At 49.2% G+C, this 16,596-nt stretch overlaps 1 protein-coding gene across 1 annotated transcript; it reads right to left on the bottom strand.

Annotated features, from left to right (window-relative positions):
• Positions 1–3,639: 3,639 nt before the first annotated feature.
• On the bottom strand, positions 3,640–10,982 carry LOC136450091 (ABC transporter G family member 36-like). Its single transcript, XM_066450371.1, has 22 exons — positions 10,478–10,982; positions 10,250–10,370; positions 10,074–10,162; positions 9,719–9,803; positions 9,360–9,519; positions 9,160–9,236; positions 8,995–9,048; positions 8,814–8,904; positions 8,420–8,721; positions 8,058–8,339; positions 7,650–7,966; positions 7,364–7,524; positions 7,014–7,280; positions 6,669–6,919; positions 6,253–6,585; positions 5,882–6,172; positions 5,651–5,734; positions 5,432–5,565; positions 4,968–5,195; positions 4,707–4,878; positions 4,339–4,593; positions 3,640–4,256 (listed from the first exon to the last, which is right to left on the bottom strand). Exons 1-22 carry the CDS (start codon positions 10,831–10,833, stop codon positions 3,999–4,001), a joined length of 4,368 nt encoding a protein of 1,455 aa, XP_066306468.1. The 5' UTR covers positions 10,834–10,982; the 3' UTR covers positions 3,640–3,998.
• Positions 10,983–16,596: the final 5,614 nt, after the last annotated feature.

Below are 16,596 nucleotides of genomic sequence, written 5' to 3' on the forward strand. Positions count from 1 at the left end.
GTAGGTACGAGCAACCCCCAAGGTTCGCATATCCTGAGGTGCGACGGCAAGCAACGTATAGCTGTCGATACGTCCATGCCAGGACTGCACTGCCCCAGCTGTACGCCGCTATGTTCTCCCACGGCTGTCGTAGTATGTTAAGGAACATTCAGCTGATCGTGTTGCCCAAGGCGTCTAGGAAGGGGAAAGCACCAAGAAAGTGCCAGAGCCACACACGAGCGAACCTGTCGATCAGAGCCTCCTCAGCCTGTGGGTCCAACTAATCAAAGCGCTCTGTGATCTAGGACGACGAAACCCTAGAACTTTTCCTAAAATTGACCAAAGAAAATGAGACCCCATGGCTACAGAAAAGCAATGCAAGTATTAAATAGGCTTGAATTACTCACTTATTTTTTTTGGAAGCATCATCGTCCGGTAGAAGAAAGCCAGTAAACTGAGCCACCAGCTCCCTCCAGTGATCGTTGTCAACTATTCCTGTCACTGGAAGTCCCCCCAACCGAAGGCCTAAAATAGCCTTCATGTCCTGCAACGTCAAGGTCATCTCGCCACAAGGTAGGTGGAACGTGTGGGTCTTAGGCCTCCACCTGTTATAAGAATAGAACGACTATTAGTTGCCTTAAATTTGTTAGAAGAAAGTTTACGTACAAAAAATGCACTCGCACCTGTCTACAGCTGCAGTAAGTAGTGCTGGGTCAAGGGGTGGAAGACCGTGGTTGACAACACGAACAAGCTCGAGAAAGCCGGCACGCCGTATGTACGGCGCATAACGCTCATCCCACTGGTGCGCCCTGGTGTGCGTGCGGAGCCTCAAAGGAGGCAACGACACCTCTGCATCATTGTCGCTCAAGATGTGTGCTCGGTGTTGGTCGTCGTACTCCACCTCAAGAATGAGGTACAACGAGTGCTACGTGGGAGGAGACATCCTGTTACGAATTGATAAACAAAGCGTTAGAGTATTCAAATTAATAAAATTTAAATTAACATTAGTAAGTTCACAAACAAATCACTAACCTAACTATCCTAAATCCCTAAACCCAAAATTCTAACTATACTAGATAATAAATACATAATCAATCCCTAAACCCTTTTGGGTTTAGAGTAAACTAATATCTATACCCAAAATCCTTAACTAAATAACTAACTATAAACTAAATAATAAATACATAAACAATCCCTAAACCCAAAATCCTAACTATACTAGAACACACAACCTCAAACCTACGTAAATCATAAACAAATTCACTAACCTAACTATCCTAAATCACTAACTATCATAAATCAATACCAATCATAAAACCCTAACTATCATAAATCACTAATTATCCTAAATCAATAATAATAATAAAAAATATGAAATCAACCCTAACTATCCTAAATTACTAACTATCCTAAATCACTAATTATCCTAAATCAATAATAATAATAAAAAATATGAAATCAACCCTAACTATCCTAAATTACTAACTATCCTAAATCACTAATTATCCTAAATCAATAATAAGCAAAAAAAAAAAATGAAATCGAGAGGAGGTACCTTAGGAGCGGGTGGCCTTGACGCGCCGGCGTTCGTGGCGCGGCCGGCACGGGCGCTGCGCGGTGGGAGTGGCCAGGTGCGGCGTGGTCGGGCGGGCGAGGCCGGGCGGGCGTAGGCGGGCGCTGGCGTAGGGCGCTGCGCGGCGGCTAGTGGCGGTGCGGGCGCTGGCGGCAGGCGGGCGGGCAGGGTGCGTGCGGGCGGCCGGCCGGCCACGCGGTATTTATTCAGCTCTGCCGCGCCACGGATCAGGGCGCGGCACTGCCGCGTCAAGGTCGGTGGCGCGACAAGAGCTGTCACGTCAACGGCCACCGAAACCGGTCGTCGCCACGTTAGACCTCTGCCGCACCACCATGCATGGCGTGGCACAGGCATTTGGCCGCGCCGGGGCAATAGGGGCGGCCAAAGTGTTAGTTAAAAAAAACTTACAGTGTTAGATTTAAAAATAGTTATCAAAAAGTGTTAAAATTTAAAAAAATATGGGGGGGGGGGGGGGGTTGCGCTGCGCTAGGGGATGGCGGCGGAGGGAGCAACGACACCGGTGCCGGGGCGCGTGTGACGGACAGCCGGCCAGGGGGGGAGGGGGACCGATGCCAAGGAGACGCAACATACAACCGACCTGGGGTGGCGGGGGACAGCTGGCCTTAGGGTGTGGCTGCATAGTGAGGCCGGTGCCGCGGCGTCCGGCCGGTGCCATGCCGGTGAGCGGGAGCCTTCCTCCAAGGCGAGCCGGATCGGACACCACAACGTGCACGAGTTCGATCCTTCTGTCCATAATTCGGTTGACAGAAGAGCCCAACTCACCGATTGACATATAGCAACACTGGTATTTTAAGAAATCTAGGATAGATCGAATATGCATCACTACACACACGAAGCTCTTACCTAAGGCTATCTTCAACAACATGACCCAAAATATAAGACATATTTTATGTTTGGGTAGCACTGCAGGTAATGAGTTCAATACCCATTTTTTGTCTTTTCCAACAATAGGATCCAAAAGAAAACTCTTTCTGCAAATGAGTCTTCAAAAGAGAGGATACTCAGATTTAGGTTGTGCCTTTGCTGTAGCTCAAAATGAGTCTCGCATATAGATATACTCTGTTTCCAAGATTCATTTTGGTTTTAGGTACCCTTATGGCTCATCTATTTTTTTGGTTTTTTGATGCCCATACGAGTCATCCGTCTAGGCGCCATGGCATGCTGCAGGCGGCTGGTCCCCCGGCATATGCCCGTGTAGGCGTGTAGCCCAGCAGCTAGGCACAAGCCATGTCCCACGCAAACACAATGAGAGGCTAAGGGCTTGTTTACTTTGTGCCTTTGTGCCTGCTCCAGCGAACTGTCTGATTTTAGACGCACGGAGCTGAGCTGCCTCAAACACAATAAGAGTATGTTTGCTTTGTGAACCGGGCATCTTGCTTGTTCTGATCCCAAGCATTCGATTTTGGACGCTAGAGTAGGACTGAGCTGCAAGGCGGCGCTCCTAGACCAGGTCGTGAAGCACAAGCAACCAGCCCCTAATCGCGTAGACACGTAGTGCAAGATCTGAGCAGCAGCTTAGTTGACAAGCTAAAAGTATATGCTTGGTACTTAAGTATACATGCATATTTGAGCAGCAGCATAGGCACTTTAAAGTTTAAACACACTACTTACATGCATAGTTCCTAAGCTGGATGTGCTATCTAATAAACTTAAGTTGTGTTTTTTCCTTTATTTGATAATCAGCAATTGTGCTGAAAATTTTGTGATAATCGGCTATTTACGTTATAAATTATTCCTTTTAGCAAAAAAAAAAAAAAAAAACTGTAATGCCTTAAACTAAAAAGTTTGATTCGTGGTTGCATGGTTACACAGCGTCCCTAGGCTACAGAAATCCTCTTCTTTATGTCAGTATGTGTGCGGCAGGAGAATGGTTTTCGTCCCCTGGTGTAAACAGCACGGCTACAAGGTCAACGCAGAGACACCGAGGGCTACTAGAAGGTCAGAGTGTGACTGATTTGTCTTGCATGTTTCGTTGCTTGTCCTCATTGTCTTGTGGGCGCAATCAACCAAAGAAACATGAAAGGAAGACCAGGTTTTTATGATTCTTTCACATGTACTTGCAGTCTTCTAGTACTTATATACACGTATCAAAATAGTATGTATATACTTATAAGTCAACAGCAACGGACGAGGTATTTCCTTGCCTTCTCCAACTGATCCTTTGCTAGGGGCAACAAGCTTACAAAATTTACTAGATGTGTGAAATATTATTTACAAAATACTACGCCATCATCCTCCCAGTAAAGTAAAGGAGCACAATATCCTCTCAAAAAAAAAAAAAAACAGCACAATAACTTATAACTTTAACTTATCAACGAATCCATAGATATGGCGTACTCCCAATATGACAGTCAAATCTACTTGCACGACCCAACGAATGCAAAATCCCTCGTCCAGGAGGTGATTTTCCCTGCTCCTATCGTCATTATCTCTTCTGGAAGTTAAGCTTCATGATGGCAAAGCCAAACAGGGTCGCAAAGAGCACCGCGAATGCCACGACCACGGCGGCCACCCAACCCAGCCAGCTGTGCTTGAAGTCGAAGTAGTCCTCGACGAACACCTTCACGGGCCTTTTGTCGTCCATCGGAGTCATGACGTCACCGAACTGTGACACCACCAGCCCGTACAGCGTCCACGCCACGGGGCATAACCAGCAGTACCACCTCCACCAGATCGGTGTTTTCTGAAGGTAGCAGGAGGCAAGAACGGGAATGAGCTTTTGGAAACCGTAGAGAAAAGTTGCAGGGGGCATGAGGAGGTCTTACCGGTCGGGGGATGATGAACCCGGAGAAGAGGTTCCAGATGGCGTAGAATGCCGCGGAGACGATGGCGGCGATGTTGTAGTTAGGTGTCAGCCCGACGGCCATCATGCCGTAGAATGTGAAGTAGAGCAGTGTGAAGTACCCAAAGAAGAGGTACCAGAAGAACTTGGCAGCCGTCCACTCGAACCCGATCATGGAGTACACTATGACACTGTATAGAATATCCTGAACCAGTGCGTATGGGAGCTCAATGACAACCTGCGAGGAGACAAATTGATCAGATCAGTGCCCTGCTCTCTAGAACATGGCCAACAGGCAACAAGCAGCAGAAAAAGCCGCGTGTAAAATTGATTTCCAGGAGGAACATTCACCTGGCCAAACGCATATGGGAAAGCTGAGTACATGCCAGCAGCTCTTTCACGGTAAAAGACTGTCCGCTCCACGGCCACCACTGGCTGAACTGAGGTACAATTCATGACCCCGATGAACAGCACCGCAGCGTACATTGATCCCATGGCATTCATCAAATCTTGTGATGTATAGCTGGATTATAAGAAGCAAAACGTAAATAAAAAACTGAAGGTCAAGCCACTTGTTTGCCATAAGCAATGGTACAATTGGGCATGACTTACATTTTGCCACCTAGGTCCCAAAAGATGGTGCCAAGGAGGAGAGCAATGATGGTAGTGAAAAAGAACCTAACGGTATTGTAAGGAGGGTTCCTCCAGTATGACAGGTTCTGCTTCCACAGGCAAGCCACACATTGTGTAATGGAAGACTGTGAGTACTTGCTAGAGAAATGCATGTCACTTGAACCTGGTGCTGGTTGGCTCAATTCCTTTATCAAGGCCTTGTTCCTCCTGTAAAATGTAACAAGCAACACATCATCTACTGCAGAAATTCCCTGGAGAAGGAAGGTTGGTTAATACTGAAATGTGCATTGGTATATACCAACTGATATTACTCCGTTTTGCTGGGTAAGTTTATTATACTGTAATTAGTTCTAATTGTTTAGATTTTTTTCCTAGTTGTTAATATAACCACCTATGGTTATTTTCAAAGATGAAGTGACTAGTAGGGTTTCGAATTTACTTACTGGTAGAGTTCAGATTTCTTGTACATATCACTGAAATCAAGACCTAGAATCTGTTCCTGAGAAGTTGTGGTCACTTCCAGCATCCATGTTGCTGGATTGTAGCCATCTTTAATTTTGCTGACCCCTTGAATCGCCTGAATAATATGAAACCACATGATCTTCTCAATAATTTTAAGGAATTTCATAGATGGATATTCAGATTCCTGTAATATCATTTACCTCGAAATAGTTGATTAGCTCTGAAGAATGATGTCCAAGTGGACCAGCATAGATCTCTTCTCCACCACGCTTCATAAGGAAAAGCTGCATGCATTAATCAAACATTTTAGACACGGCAAGTTGCAACATAGTTCAAGGTTTGGAAAATTAGCCACAGCAAAACAAGTATGACAAATGCTGACCAGAAAGTAGAGGGTAGTTGGAAGTAATCCTATGTGAAATCTCACTCACCTCATCAAATGCTTCAAATATGTCAATGCTAGGCTGATGTATCGTGCAGACCACAGTTCTACCAGTATCAACAGTGTTCCTCACCGTCCGCATCACAATTGCAGCTGCTCGGGCATCAAGCCCAGAGGTTGGCTCATCCATAAAGATGATTGATGGATTTGCAACCAGTTCCACAGCAATGGTAAGCCTTTTCCTCTGCTCAGTTGACAGACCATTCACTCCAGGAAGTCCAACCAAAGCATTTCTCAGTGGTTTGAGCTCCACAAGCTCCATCACCTCCTCAATGAAGATCTGCACATATAATGGTGAGCAACTATCTACCAACTGTATCCTTCTATGGGTGGAAATTGCAACTATTTTGTGGAACTAACCTTTCTTTTGTTCGAATCGATGTCCTTGGGAAGCCGGAGCCATGCTGAGAAAAGCAGGGACTCATAGACTGTCACCTGCGGCGAGTGGATATCATTTTGTTCACAGTATCCTGATACCCGTGCAAAGGTCTCTTGTTTCTTTGGGTATCCTGAAATGCGGATGTCTCCTTCAATGTACCCACCTGTCTTTCTCCCAGCTAACACATCCATCAAAGTAGTTTTTCCTGCACCGCTGACGCCCATCAGTGCGGTCAGCACACCAGGCCTAAAAGACCCACTGACACCTTTGAGGAGCTCCAAACGATCTTCTTGTACACCTTGTGCTTTCATTTCCTGAATTTAATTTCATGACCAGGGTTACAAAATAGTGATGAAATTGCATTTGTTGTGTAAGAGATCAACTTTCTATATTTCACCTGTGGCATGTCAACAGAGTATTTGATGTTGTCAAAGGTGAGCGAGAGCGGGTCAAATGGGAGGATCATTCCCTTTTTAGTCGAGGCAGAATCATCTTCCATGATTGCAGAATTAGTTTCACTGTGGACTCCTGTTGATAGATGACTGCTTGCTGATACCAAGTGATTGCCATCCAGAACCTCCCCTTTGATGTTGGCATGCTTCTCCTGCAGCTCCTCTTCGGATACAGATGGCTGGGAGTTGCCATATGCTGGAAATTAACAAGATGGAATCATTCGCACTTCACAGGTTCGAATACATTGAAATCAGAGAACAATGAGAAAATCAGTTTGGGAGTTACTCACGCTTAAGGTATGTAAGGGCAAGAGTGAAGAGAGCGTTGAAGAGTATGGTGAACCCAACCAAAGCACCAAAGCCAATCCAGTACCACTTTGCTTCTGTGAATACTGCACGGGACTTGAGGGTTTGCACACCTAGGGTCTCGTTGGAGGCAGTGCTATTCAATATTTTGTCCCACCTGTGACCCAACATCTCATTCACTGAAATGGCATTTTGTGCATACATCATTGGGGAGATCCAGTAGCCCCATATCCACCATTTCTTAATATTATCTGCATGACGAAATACAGACAAGCATTAATTTAAGAAGCTACGTTGCAATGAATTAGAAAGAGAGAGAAAAATGACTTCTAACCTCTTATTAGAATAAATCCTCCCAACACCATGACAACCAGCAACATGAACGATGCGAAGACATTAGCAACAATCATGTTCCTCGATACCCCACTAACAAACCGGAAGAGTGCCGCTGCCATCTGATTGACCGCTAACAGAAGCAGATACTGCTTGAAGAACCTGGGGGCAACCATTACTGTTAGAACATTCATAGCACTTTTTTTTTGAAGGAAACATTCATAGCACATTACCAGAGTACTAAGAATGGCTAAGGATAAACATTTAAACAATTGGAAAAATCTCACCTGCCGACATTTGGGTCGAACCCAATGACATAGTATGTCAAGAATACATAACCGCCAACCTCGATAAATGTGATGGGTACCTTGACGATCCACGAGGGTAGAGTGTAGGACCATGCCGGAAAGAAAAGGAGATCCCTCTGCTTGAAGAATATAGGCAGCTTGAAGACAGTTAGCGACAGCTCAGACAAGCCATTGAACATGATCATAAGCACACCAAAGAAGACTGCACCCATGTAGAGAACCCCGTCATTCACTGTGTCATGCTTCATGTTCGTACGGAAGAAGAGAGTCATTGCAATGATCGACATCAGTATCAGCTGTAATGCCAGAGCACCAAAGTGTCGGTCATGTTTCAGTTATTTTTTCTCTACATGCCAATCAATCATACTGTTTGGTCTTATGTGTTACCTGGAAGGTTCTGAAGATGTAGACAAAAGAGTTCCTCTTCATGAGAAGGATCTCCCGGTCTATGTTTGCTTTGAGCAACTCCTTGCCACTCACACCATACCTTGTGGTGGTTAGTGCGGCTGGGTGGCTTTTGCTCTTCTCGAACGGAACAGCAAGCTCATTTGCTATAGCTCTCCCTGTGTGGAATGACTTAAATGCAGTCGCAAATTCCTTCACGGGCACAAACCTGTAGGGCTCATCAGGTCGCACCCAGTACTGTTTCTGATCTTTTTTCGAAGTCACCTGCCAGCATTTCGAAAGAGATAAGATAACAAGAACTTTATGCACTTATGTATACTGAAATATGGTGGCACAGTACATACTTCTTGCAGGAAGTCAGCGACACCCTTTCTCTCAGGGCATCTGAAACCTACTGACTCGAAAAACTCAAGCACTTCTTCTCGGGGGCCCTGGTAGACAACCTGACCATCTGAGAGGAGTATGATGTCATCGAACAAGTTATAAGTCTCTGGTGCCGGCTGCAGTAGGGAGATAACAGCTGTGCCACCAAGGATGTGAATGGACTGCCTGAGTGAATTCACAATTTGGAATGTAGTGGAGCTATCAAGCCCAGTTGAGATCTCATCCATGAAAAGCGCCCTGGCTGGCCCCACCAGCATCTCACCTGCAGGGAACATCCAAATGATATAATTCAGAAAGAACTTCAGCAAAACCAATGTTGTTGACCTAATATATGGTTATGAAAGACAGTTTTACCAGTTGTAACACGCTTCCGTTGTCCACCAGATATGCCCCTGAGCATCTCATCCCCTACCATTGTGTCTGCACATATCTCTAGTCCTAATATCTGCAGCAAGTGGAGTGTACATAGTTAAGACATATTTGAGTAAGTCAATCTAAAATTGCTTGATTTGAGGCTAAAAGGTGCAATGTATACCTTCAGAATATAGTCAGTGACCACATTGGCATCTTGCCCACCCATTGCATACGCCTAATTAAATTAAGCAGGAAAACCATAGTTTTGATTATGATTGGCCAATTATTCATGGAAACATAATCTACGATATAAAAAAATCTACTGGATTTAGTCAGGATTGCATGCCTTCATGAATGCATCAATATCAGCATCAGGCTTGATATTGGCCGCCTTCTCTCGCCTCGACAGCTCAGTCAGCATGTCTAACATAAAGGAAAGAAGCAAGACCCGGTAAGCATATCAATGAATAGTATAAATCATACATGGTAGGCAAGCAGAACAAAAGCATATGCATGTATCGCATGACTCATTGCTCGGAACTGTACCAAAACAGGAGCCAACACCCTGGCAGCGTGCAGAGAATGCAAGCGTCTCCCTCACAGTCATCTCTCCTATGTGGAGGTCATGCTGGCTGATGTACGCGGCTGTCCTCTCTGGAACAAACTCTGTCATCTCGTGACCATTATAGGTCACTTTGCCTGAAAACTGCACGGTGTTTCACTATAACATTAGGCACTGTACATTTCATTAGAGTAGTTAGTACAAAGCATACAGCAGTTGCCAATGAAAGATGCCCTGTTTCTTGAATGCCCAGTTTTGTGCAGAAGTACAAGGATACATTTTGTTTGGTTTTTGCGAGGCGTATTATTATTGCAAAGAAGTATAAGGATACATTTTGTACTACCTTGAGGTCTTTGTCAAGCCTTCCGGCCAAGGCGAGCAACAAACTGGTCTTGCCTGATCCAGGCGGACCTAACAGAAGTGTCATCCTGCATAAACGCAAAAAACGTGAGGTTGACTGGTGGAAGAAGCGAAGGAATCGAAGACTTGTAGTCCCAGACTACTAAACTGTCTCTTTTTTTCTTTTCCCAGACCAACACAAGCAGAAAAACAAAAAAACAGGAATATAGAATTACACTAGTTGACAAAAAACAAAAAAACAGCTCATTGATTCTGTAGATGGAAAATACGGAGTAGTTTGACTTTCTTGAGGACAAAAAAAAAACAATAATAAAAGAGCGATTGTTTTACTCAACTACCTGCGAGGTTTGATGATTCCGCTGACGTCGTGGAGAATGGGCATGATCCGCTTCCTACTGGGCAGTATGTGCAGCGCGTTCGCCGCTTCCTGCGTCGAACAAAGAGGCGCACCGACCAAAGTTCAAAATCGATCGTCTTTCGCTATCGGAACTAACGGGTGGAATGGCGCGCGTACCTCGACCGTGTTGACGATGGAGTTGACGACGGTGGGGAGGCCGCTGCTGCCGACGCGCACCTCAGCCTCCGCCTCAAGGTTCTGGAACCGCACCTCGATCGTGGGCATGTTGATCCCGACCCTGCAGCAATCAAACAGCGCGCGGGCGGAAATCGTCAAACACCCGGCGAGCGATAGGAATTCGAGTGCAACCGCGCGCAGCTCGTCGCGGAGCGGGCGAGGGGTTACCTGTCGATGCGGTCCTTGAGCTTGAGCAGGAATCGCTCGTTGTCCTCGTCGGCGACGCGGACGAGGCGCTCCAGCAGCGCCCGCCTCTCGCGCGGGCCGAGGCTGAGCACGTCGACGTCCACGAGCCCCTTCCCGCCGGCCGCCTCGGCGCCGTCGGCCCCGAGGTCGAGCGGGACGATGGCGCGGCGGACGCGGTCGTAGGTGGGCAGCTTCTCCAGCGCGGCCCAGCGGAGCGCCTCCTCGTCGTCCTCCTCCCTGGACGAGCGTGAGAATACGTCGTCACCACGCCGCCACATGGAGCCGCTATCCCCTAGCCGCATACTCGCCACCTTCTGAATGTCCCCCGCCGCGTCCATCTCGCTACTGCCGACGCCGCCTCCTGCTCCCCCTACCAATCCGCACCCCGCACCACAACGCCGAGCTGCCACCGGGGGGGGGTTACCAATGAGATTCCGGTGTTTTGGGGGTGCGTGCGTGCGCTTGCCCCGCTTAACGATGAGAGAGCGCTCAGGGCTCAGGCGGAGACGCGTTGGGACGGGACGCCTGTTCGTTCGTATTATAAGCCGCCAACGTAGCAGAGAAGGGGAAGGGGACCAAATTTTTTACAATTTGATTTTTATTTTTATAAATAGACATCTGGTAAAAACAGACCTTAAGAGTCGCCTGCCGGTCGTGGTCAGAGCCGCGCCGCCCGGGGCCCGGGGACCGGGGAGGCCGCTCTGCTTTTGCTTCCTCGAGTTGCCAGTTGCTACCAAGACACCTCGCCTCCCTGGTCCTGGCGCTGCATTGCTGGACCGGGCTGGGCCGCTTGTTGCTTCTAGACTGTTTTCCGAGTGGAAATGGGGGGAGGAGGAATCGTCAATTAACGGACTGCCGCGCCTGCCCCGTCGTTTCTAGAAGTCCAAGCATTTTCCTCCCTCTAATCCCTCTATCTGCTACAGACGAAAGTCCACGTATAGTCTCTTGCTACGTTGATAGAACTTAGAACACGCGTCCATTCAGGACAGGAAATCAAAGGCGTGCTTTTACTTCGTGTATACCAGCTTCGTCCGTGTTTAATTTCAACGTACGCAGTCCGGCGCATAAACTTCTTCCTTTTGAATTCTATATATATCTCATCTCCGTCTCTAGCTACCAACCTTGGCCTGCGCCAAGCATGGACATCTTCGAGAAGAATGACAAGCGTCGACAGAAAAAAAAAAAGTTACTCTAATTTTGTTTTACCAATTGTACTCGCGCAGAAGGACCCACGCACGTAAACAGTGACGAGTTAACGACATTAACGCCATCTCGCCAAGAGATTTGCAGCCAGCCACTCTTCCCGTTCCACTTTCGGGGCAACGCTGAATTCCCGGTGGTCAAAATGGATTGCTCGAGCGGAAGGAAGCTTCTGTTGCCTAACCATGAAAGTTGAAATCCAGTTGTTTCAGTCCCTCGACTATCGTCTAGATTTTCAATAACATGGCCGTTTCGGTCCTTCAAGTTTTCTTTTGAGCACGATTTCATCTGACGACTATCAAAGTGATCATTTCAATCCTTAAATTTTGCAGTTTAGGCTCAATTTAAATTTTTATTTATGAACTATCAAAGTGTCTTTTGGGTTCTCAAACTTTTATTTTCAGCCCAACATGACGTCTTGTCCTACATGGAACACCATACTATCACGCATATTCAGCTCTAGCACCGCTTATGATAGGAGATAAAAAAAATAGTATTAGGACAAACACATCATTAGTGCACGGTTTAAATACCCTTTAGTAGTGATTAATAATTCTAATGCATTATTGATGGTCTAAATAACTGCATTGCTTACGGGGAAGCAAAGTTACAGCAGCCACGAAGCTATTTAGTACCTTAAGAACATATTGATGAATTAGAACCACAACTGAAAGTTCGTAGTAGGGGTTACAAACGGTCAAGAGAAGGACATGTCCCAAGTCTCTGGTGAGAGGAGCGAACGGGTGCCAAGAGCTTGGTCGCTTCCCGGCTGTGTGCTTGTGTGTTCTGATCGGTTCGGGGTTCGATGGGTTCGAGTCGATGTGTTGCAATGCCCCTTATGGGACGCCCTGCTTTCTCTTTTATAGGCTAAGGGAAAGCACGTGTTACAATGGAGGAAAAAGAGAAGTCCTCCAGGATCACCGGGTCCTTCTTTTCCTTCACGTGGGTTCCGCCGACCCTGTAGATGTCAACAGGGACAGCTCCACGTCGTGGCCCTGTCCGTCACTAGCGCCATGCGCAGGCGATGTCTCCCGGTCGTGGCGCTCCACTCCATCCTGGGGGACATTGTGGTGAACTAACGCGCCTGTCAGTCCTTCATACGAGGGTTATGAAGAACAGCACCGGTATGCCCGACGTTGTTCCTGATGTGAATCCCCAGGTATGGCCCGTCACGGTCACGGGTTATATCGAGGCATGCCGGTCACCACCCTAGTGTCAGAGCTTTGACCCAGGCCCATTCGCTTGGACCTGAGGTGGTTGGTAGTGGTATGGGTCTCCATCGGGCGAGACGGAGCGCAAACCCAAGGGTCGGGCGAGGCAGAGTCGACCCTAGAGGCCGGGCGAGGCGGAGCGCAAACCTAAGGGTCGGGCGAGGCGGAGTCCCCCTAGAGGCCGGGCGAGGCAGAGCGCAAACCCAAGGGTCAAGCGAGGCAGAGCCCGCCCCCAGAGGCCAGGCGAGGCCGAGCTAGCCCTTAGAGGTCGGGGCAGGTGGAGCCCATGGCCTCGGTGTCGGCGAGGCGGAGCCTACCCTCAGAGGTCGGGTGAGACGGAGCCAGCCCTCAGTGGTCGGGCGAGGCAGAGCCCGTGGCCTTGGTGTTGAGCAAGGCAGAGCCCACCCTTAGAGGTCGAGCGAGGCAGAGCCAGTCCTCAGAGGTCGGGTGAAGTAGAGCCAGTCCTCAGAGGTCGGGCGAGGTGGAGCCCGTCCCCAGAGGCCAAGCAAGGCGGAGCTTGCGCACCTAGGGGTCGGTTGGAGCTGTAGTCGCGCTCTTGACTGCTCGGATGAGTCAATATTGATGGTTATTAGTTCCTCCTCTTCGGGTACCCTAGTATTGGTCCCCGACAGTAGCCCCCGAGCCTGTGGAGGAGTAGAATACTTTTTTAGAGGCATTTCTGAATAGGAGGACTCTGAAGGTCTCGGCCTTCTTTTGTTGCCCACCGCATGACCTAGGGGTAGTGATTCCTGTTCCTCGAGCCCCTCCCGTAGCAGGGGCCCAGGTGAGGATCGATTTGTCTTTGCGATTATCTTCCCTCAAGCGTTTATTCCGATAAAAATAAAGGGGCCGAGCCGTGCCATGATTTTCCTCTAAGGACGAATCATGGCACCTGATGAGCTGTTAATGGGCCAATCCGAGTGGGGCCCCTGGCATCCCATTCACGGGGATTCGACTTGTGTCACCTTGGCGGCTGACCCTAGATTCTCAGTGGTCAATCCATATAGTTCTTGGATCCATTTGACCGGTCCCGAGGGCTAAGTACCTTTCTTTGAAGAAAAAACATGGATCGTAACAGGCCGAGACTCGAACGTGGGCCAGGATGCCCGCGGTGCTCGTGCGCCTGAGTACTGGACGCTAGCAGGCCCATCCCTTTTCACCTCTCACCCTAAAGGTGCCTGGAGCGGTTGTCAAACCTATTGATGGGCCGACCTGTGAACTCCTAGGCCCAGTCGAGCCATAGAGGTGCTTTTAGATCTGCATTCCTCTTACTCGTGATGAGTCATGCCCCGTCCGGAGAGGCAAAATATCCGGTGAGTTTTCCAAGGGAACGGACAGAGTTGCGTGTGCACGTCCCATGGTGGGATGTTGCGGTAGATCGTGGTAGGCGCGGAGATCTAGGTGCACAGTTGGTTTCCTCACATTCGTCGCCCCTATAAAACCAAAGGGTTCACCCCCCGGATTCCATACCTTGCATCCTTGCCTTCGTCGCCCGATGGCTATGTGGTGTCGTTCGCCCACTTCCAAGGGTGTGGGTTTGCGAGCCCACCCTTAGATTTCTTCGAGGGCTGCTACACTACTACAAGATCAAAGTGCAGCATCTCAATCCCAACGGGATCCAATACATGGTGGCGTTCGTCGCCCTGTGCAAGGGGTTCCTAGGGATTAGCCCCCACTTCAATTTGTGTGGGTACTTATTTGTTGTCACCCTCTAGAAGAATAGGGAGAAGTGCGGCAGGCAGGAACTACACATGCCGATGGGGTGCACCAGCATCCAGCTCCAGAACAATTGGGTCGGTGAGTACCCATCGATGCGGCTATCAACGTCCAACAAGGGGTGGCACTCGCAGTGGTTCTACCTCAAGAACGTCACCGCCGCCCCTCTGCTAGAGTTCACCGGGCGCCTGATCGAAGAGGCCCCAGAGTCGTGGAGGAAGTGGGGCATCCTGGAGAAGGACAAGAAGATATGGGACCACATTGCTGCCATCCACATCCTCAAGGAGAACGGCTTGAAGGGGTCAGGAGTCATCGGGGCCTACCATGCAAGGAGGGTGGCACTGTTAATGATGCGCTCTCTCTTGCTGTATGCGATGGTGTCTGAGGTATCTTTCGATGGAACAATGCTCGCTAAGAGGGCGCTCCCCAACTCTGAGATCGCACAACGCATCAAGGAGGCAATGGAGCTCTCGTGGGACAACGTGGGTGCCCCCCTCGATTTTGTCTACCCAGTGCTGGGACATCCTCCGATGTGGTCAGAACCAGGTCATGTCGTCTTCGTAAGTTTACCCTTCTCATGCCTTCTCTTCAATAGATTTTCTGACCTCTTGATACTAATTTTGAGAGGGTCAGGACTAGCCAAGGGACCTCATCTTCATGGATCACCTGGCACAGTTGCCGAGGGATTCATCCATGAGGGCGGCGAATCGCGCTAAGGGCGTGTGGCTGAGGAAGGTGAAGGAGGACAAGAAGAGGAAGAGGCAGCAGCGAAAGCTATAGGCGTGGGAATGGGGGAGGACATCAACAGCGACGACGATGATGATGATGGTGATGATGATGAGGTAGCCGACGATGTTGAGTGGGACATCCTGGAGAATGAGGATGCGTTGACAAGTATTGGTTTGTCCTTATAGGAGTTGGGACCCTTCCCGTTCCACAGAGAGGAGGGTACGTCCGGGGAGCCAACAAAGGCAGGACGTACCGTTGGCCTCCCCTAGGAGTCAATGGGGGCGGGTGGCTCTGCTACCATGCCTAAGATGTTGGCAGAGGTGGCCGGCTCCACCGTCATGCCCCAAGAGTCAAGGGGAGTGTGCCCCTCTGCCCAAGAGCAGGGGGCAGGCTTGAAACATCCTCGCCCTGATGAGACGAAGCAGAGGTTGGGGGGTTTGCCCCCCCAAACATACCTATCGCCCGATGGCACTGAGTTGAGTTATCAGTTCCTCTGTTTTTTCCTGTCTTAGTTGGATTTTGTCGTGACTTATGCTTTTCGTCTCTTGTAGCGTCGACAGGCAGCGCAATCCTTTAGCGTTGGTGTTGGAGAATAGCGTCGTCCTCCAATTGAGGCGGCAATCATCAGCTAGGTCACGCCCGTTTTGGGCGGCGAGTGGCACCAGTGTGACCGTGTCATCGACCGGTCGAATGCTACCCATGGTGGTGCCTGTGCCCTCGGTGGGATGGGCGGACATGGGGGCTCAATGGGTGCCTTCGGAGGTTGTGGAGTAGCTGACTATGGCCACAATACCACTACCAATGATGGGGCGGACAGGGCTGTCGACCACATTCATGGTGCCAACCATGGTGGCCACGATGTAGCCGGTCGTGACCCCCCAGCATAGGTGGAGGTGGTGGCGATCGTGATAGATGAGTCACGACCGGGCTCAACCATAGCGGTGCTTGAGGCACTGTTGTGACCCACGCCATCGGCAGCCCAAGCGACGGTGCCTGGCGTGGGCCAGATGGAGTGGGACACGACCGAGGGGTCCCTAAGAGTCATGGCGGTGGCAGAGAGGTCGATAGTGCTTGGGACCAGTGGGGAGTCATCCCTGGCGCTAACATCGGTAGGCAGCGACTTGCCCGTGCGGGGCGAGCCCCTGCTCCGGTGGACAAATCTATAGGATCCGGCATCGACGCTCTTCACCCTCGATGATGCTGCTGAGAGCATGGAGTGGGAGAGCCTCGATGTGGGGATCACAT

Source organism: Miscanthus floridulus, chromosome 5 (assembly GCF_019320115.1).
Source record: "Miscanthus floridulus cultivar M001 chromosome 5, ASM1932011v1, whole genome shotgun sequence".
Taxonomy (NCBI): domain Eukaryota; kingdom Viridiplantae; phylum Streptophyta; class Magnoliopsida; order Poales; family Poaceae; genus Miscanthus; species Miscanthus floridulus.

Excerpts from the sequence above, each read along its gene's own strand:
- LOC136450091 (XM_066450371.1), bottom strand. The coding sequence starts at position 10,833 with ATGGACGCGGCGGGGGACATTCAGAAGGTGGCGAGTATGCGGCTAGGG. Across the intron at positions 8,722-8,813 it reads ACGGAAGCGTGTTACAACTG|GTGAGATGCTGGTGGGGCCA; the intron begins GTAAAACTGTCT and ends TGTTCCCTGCAG. Across the intron at positions 4,594-4,706 it reads TCCCATATGCGTTTGGCCAG|GTTGTCATTGAGCTCCCATA; the intron begins GTGAATGTTCCT and ends GTCTCCTCGCAG.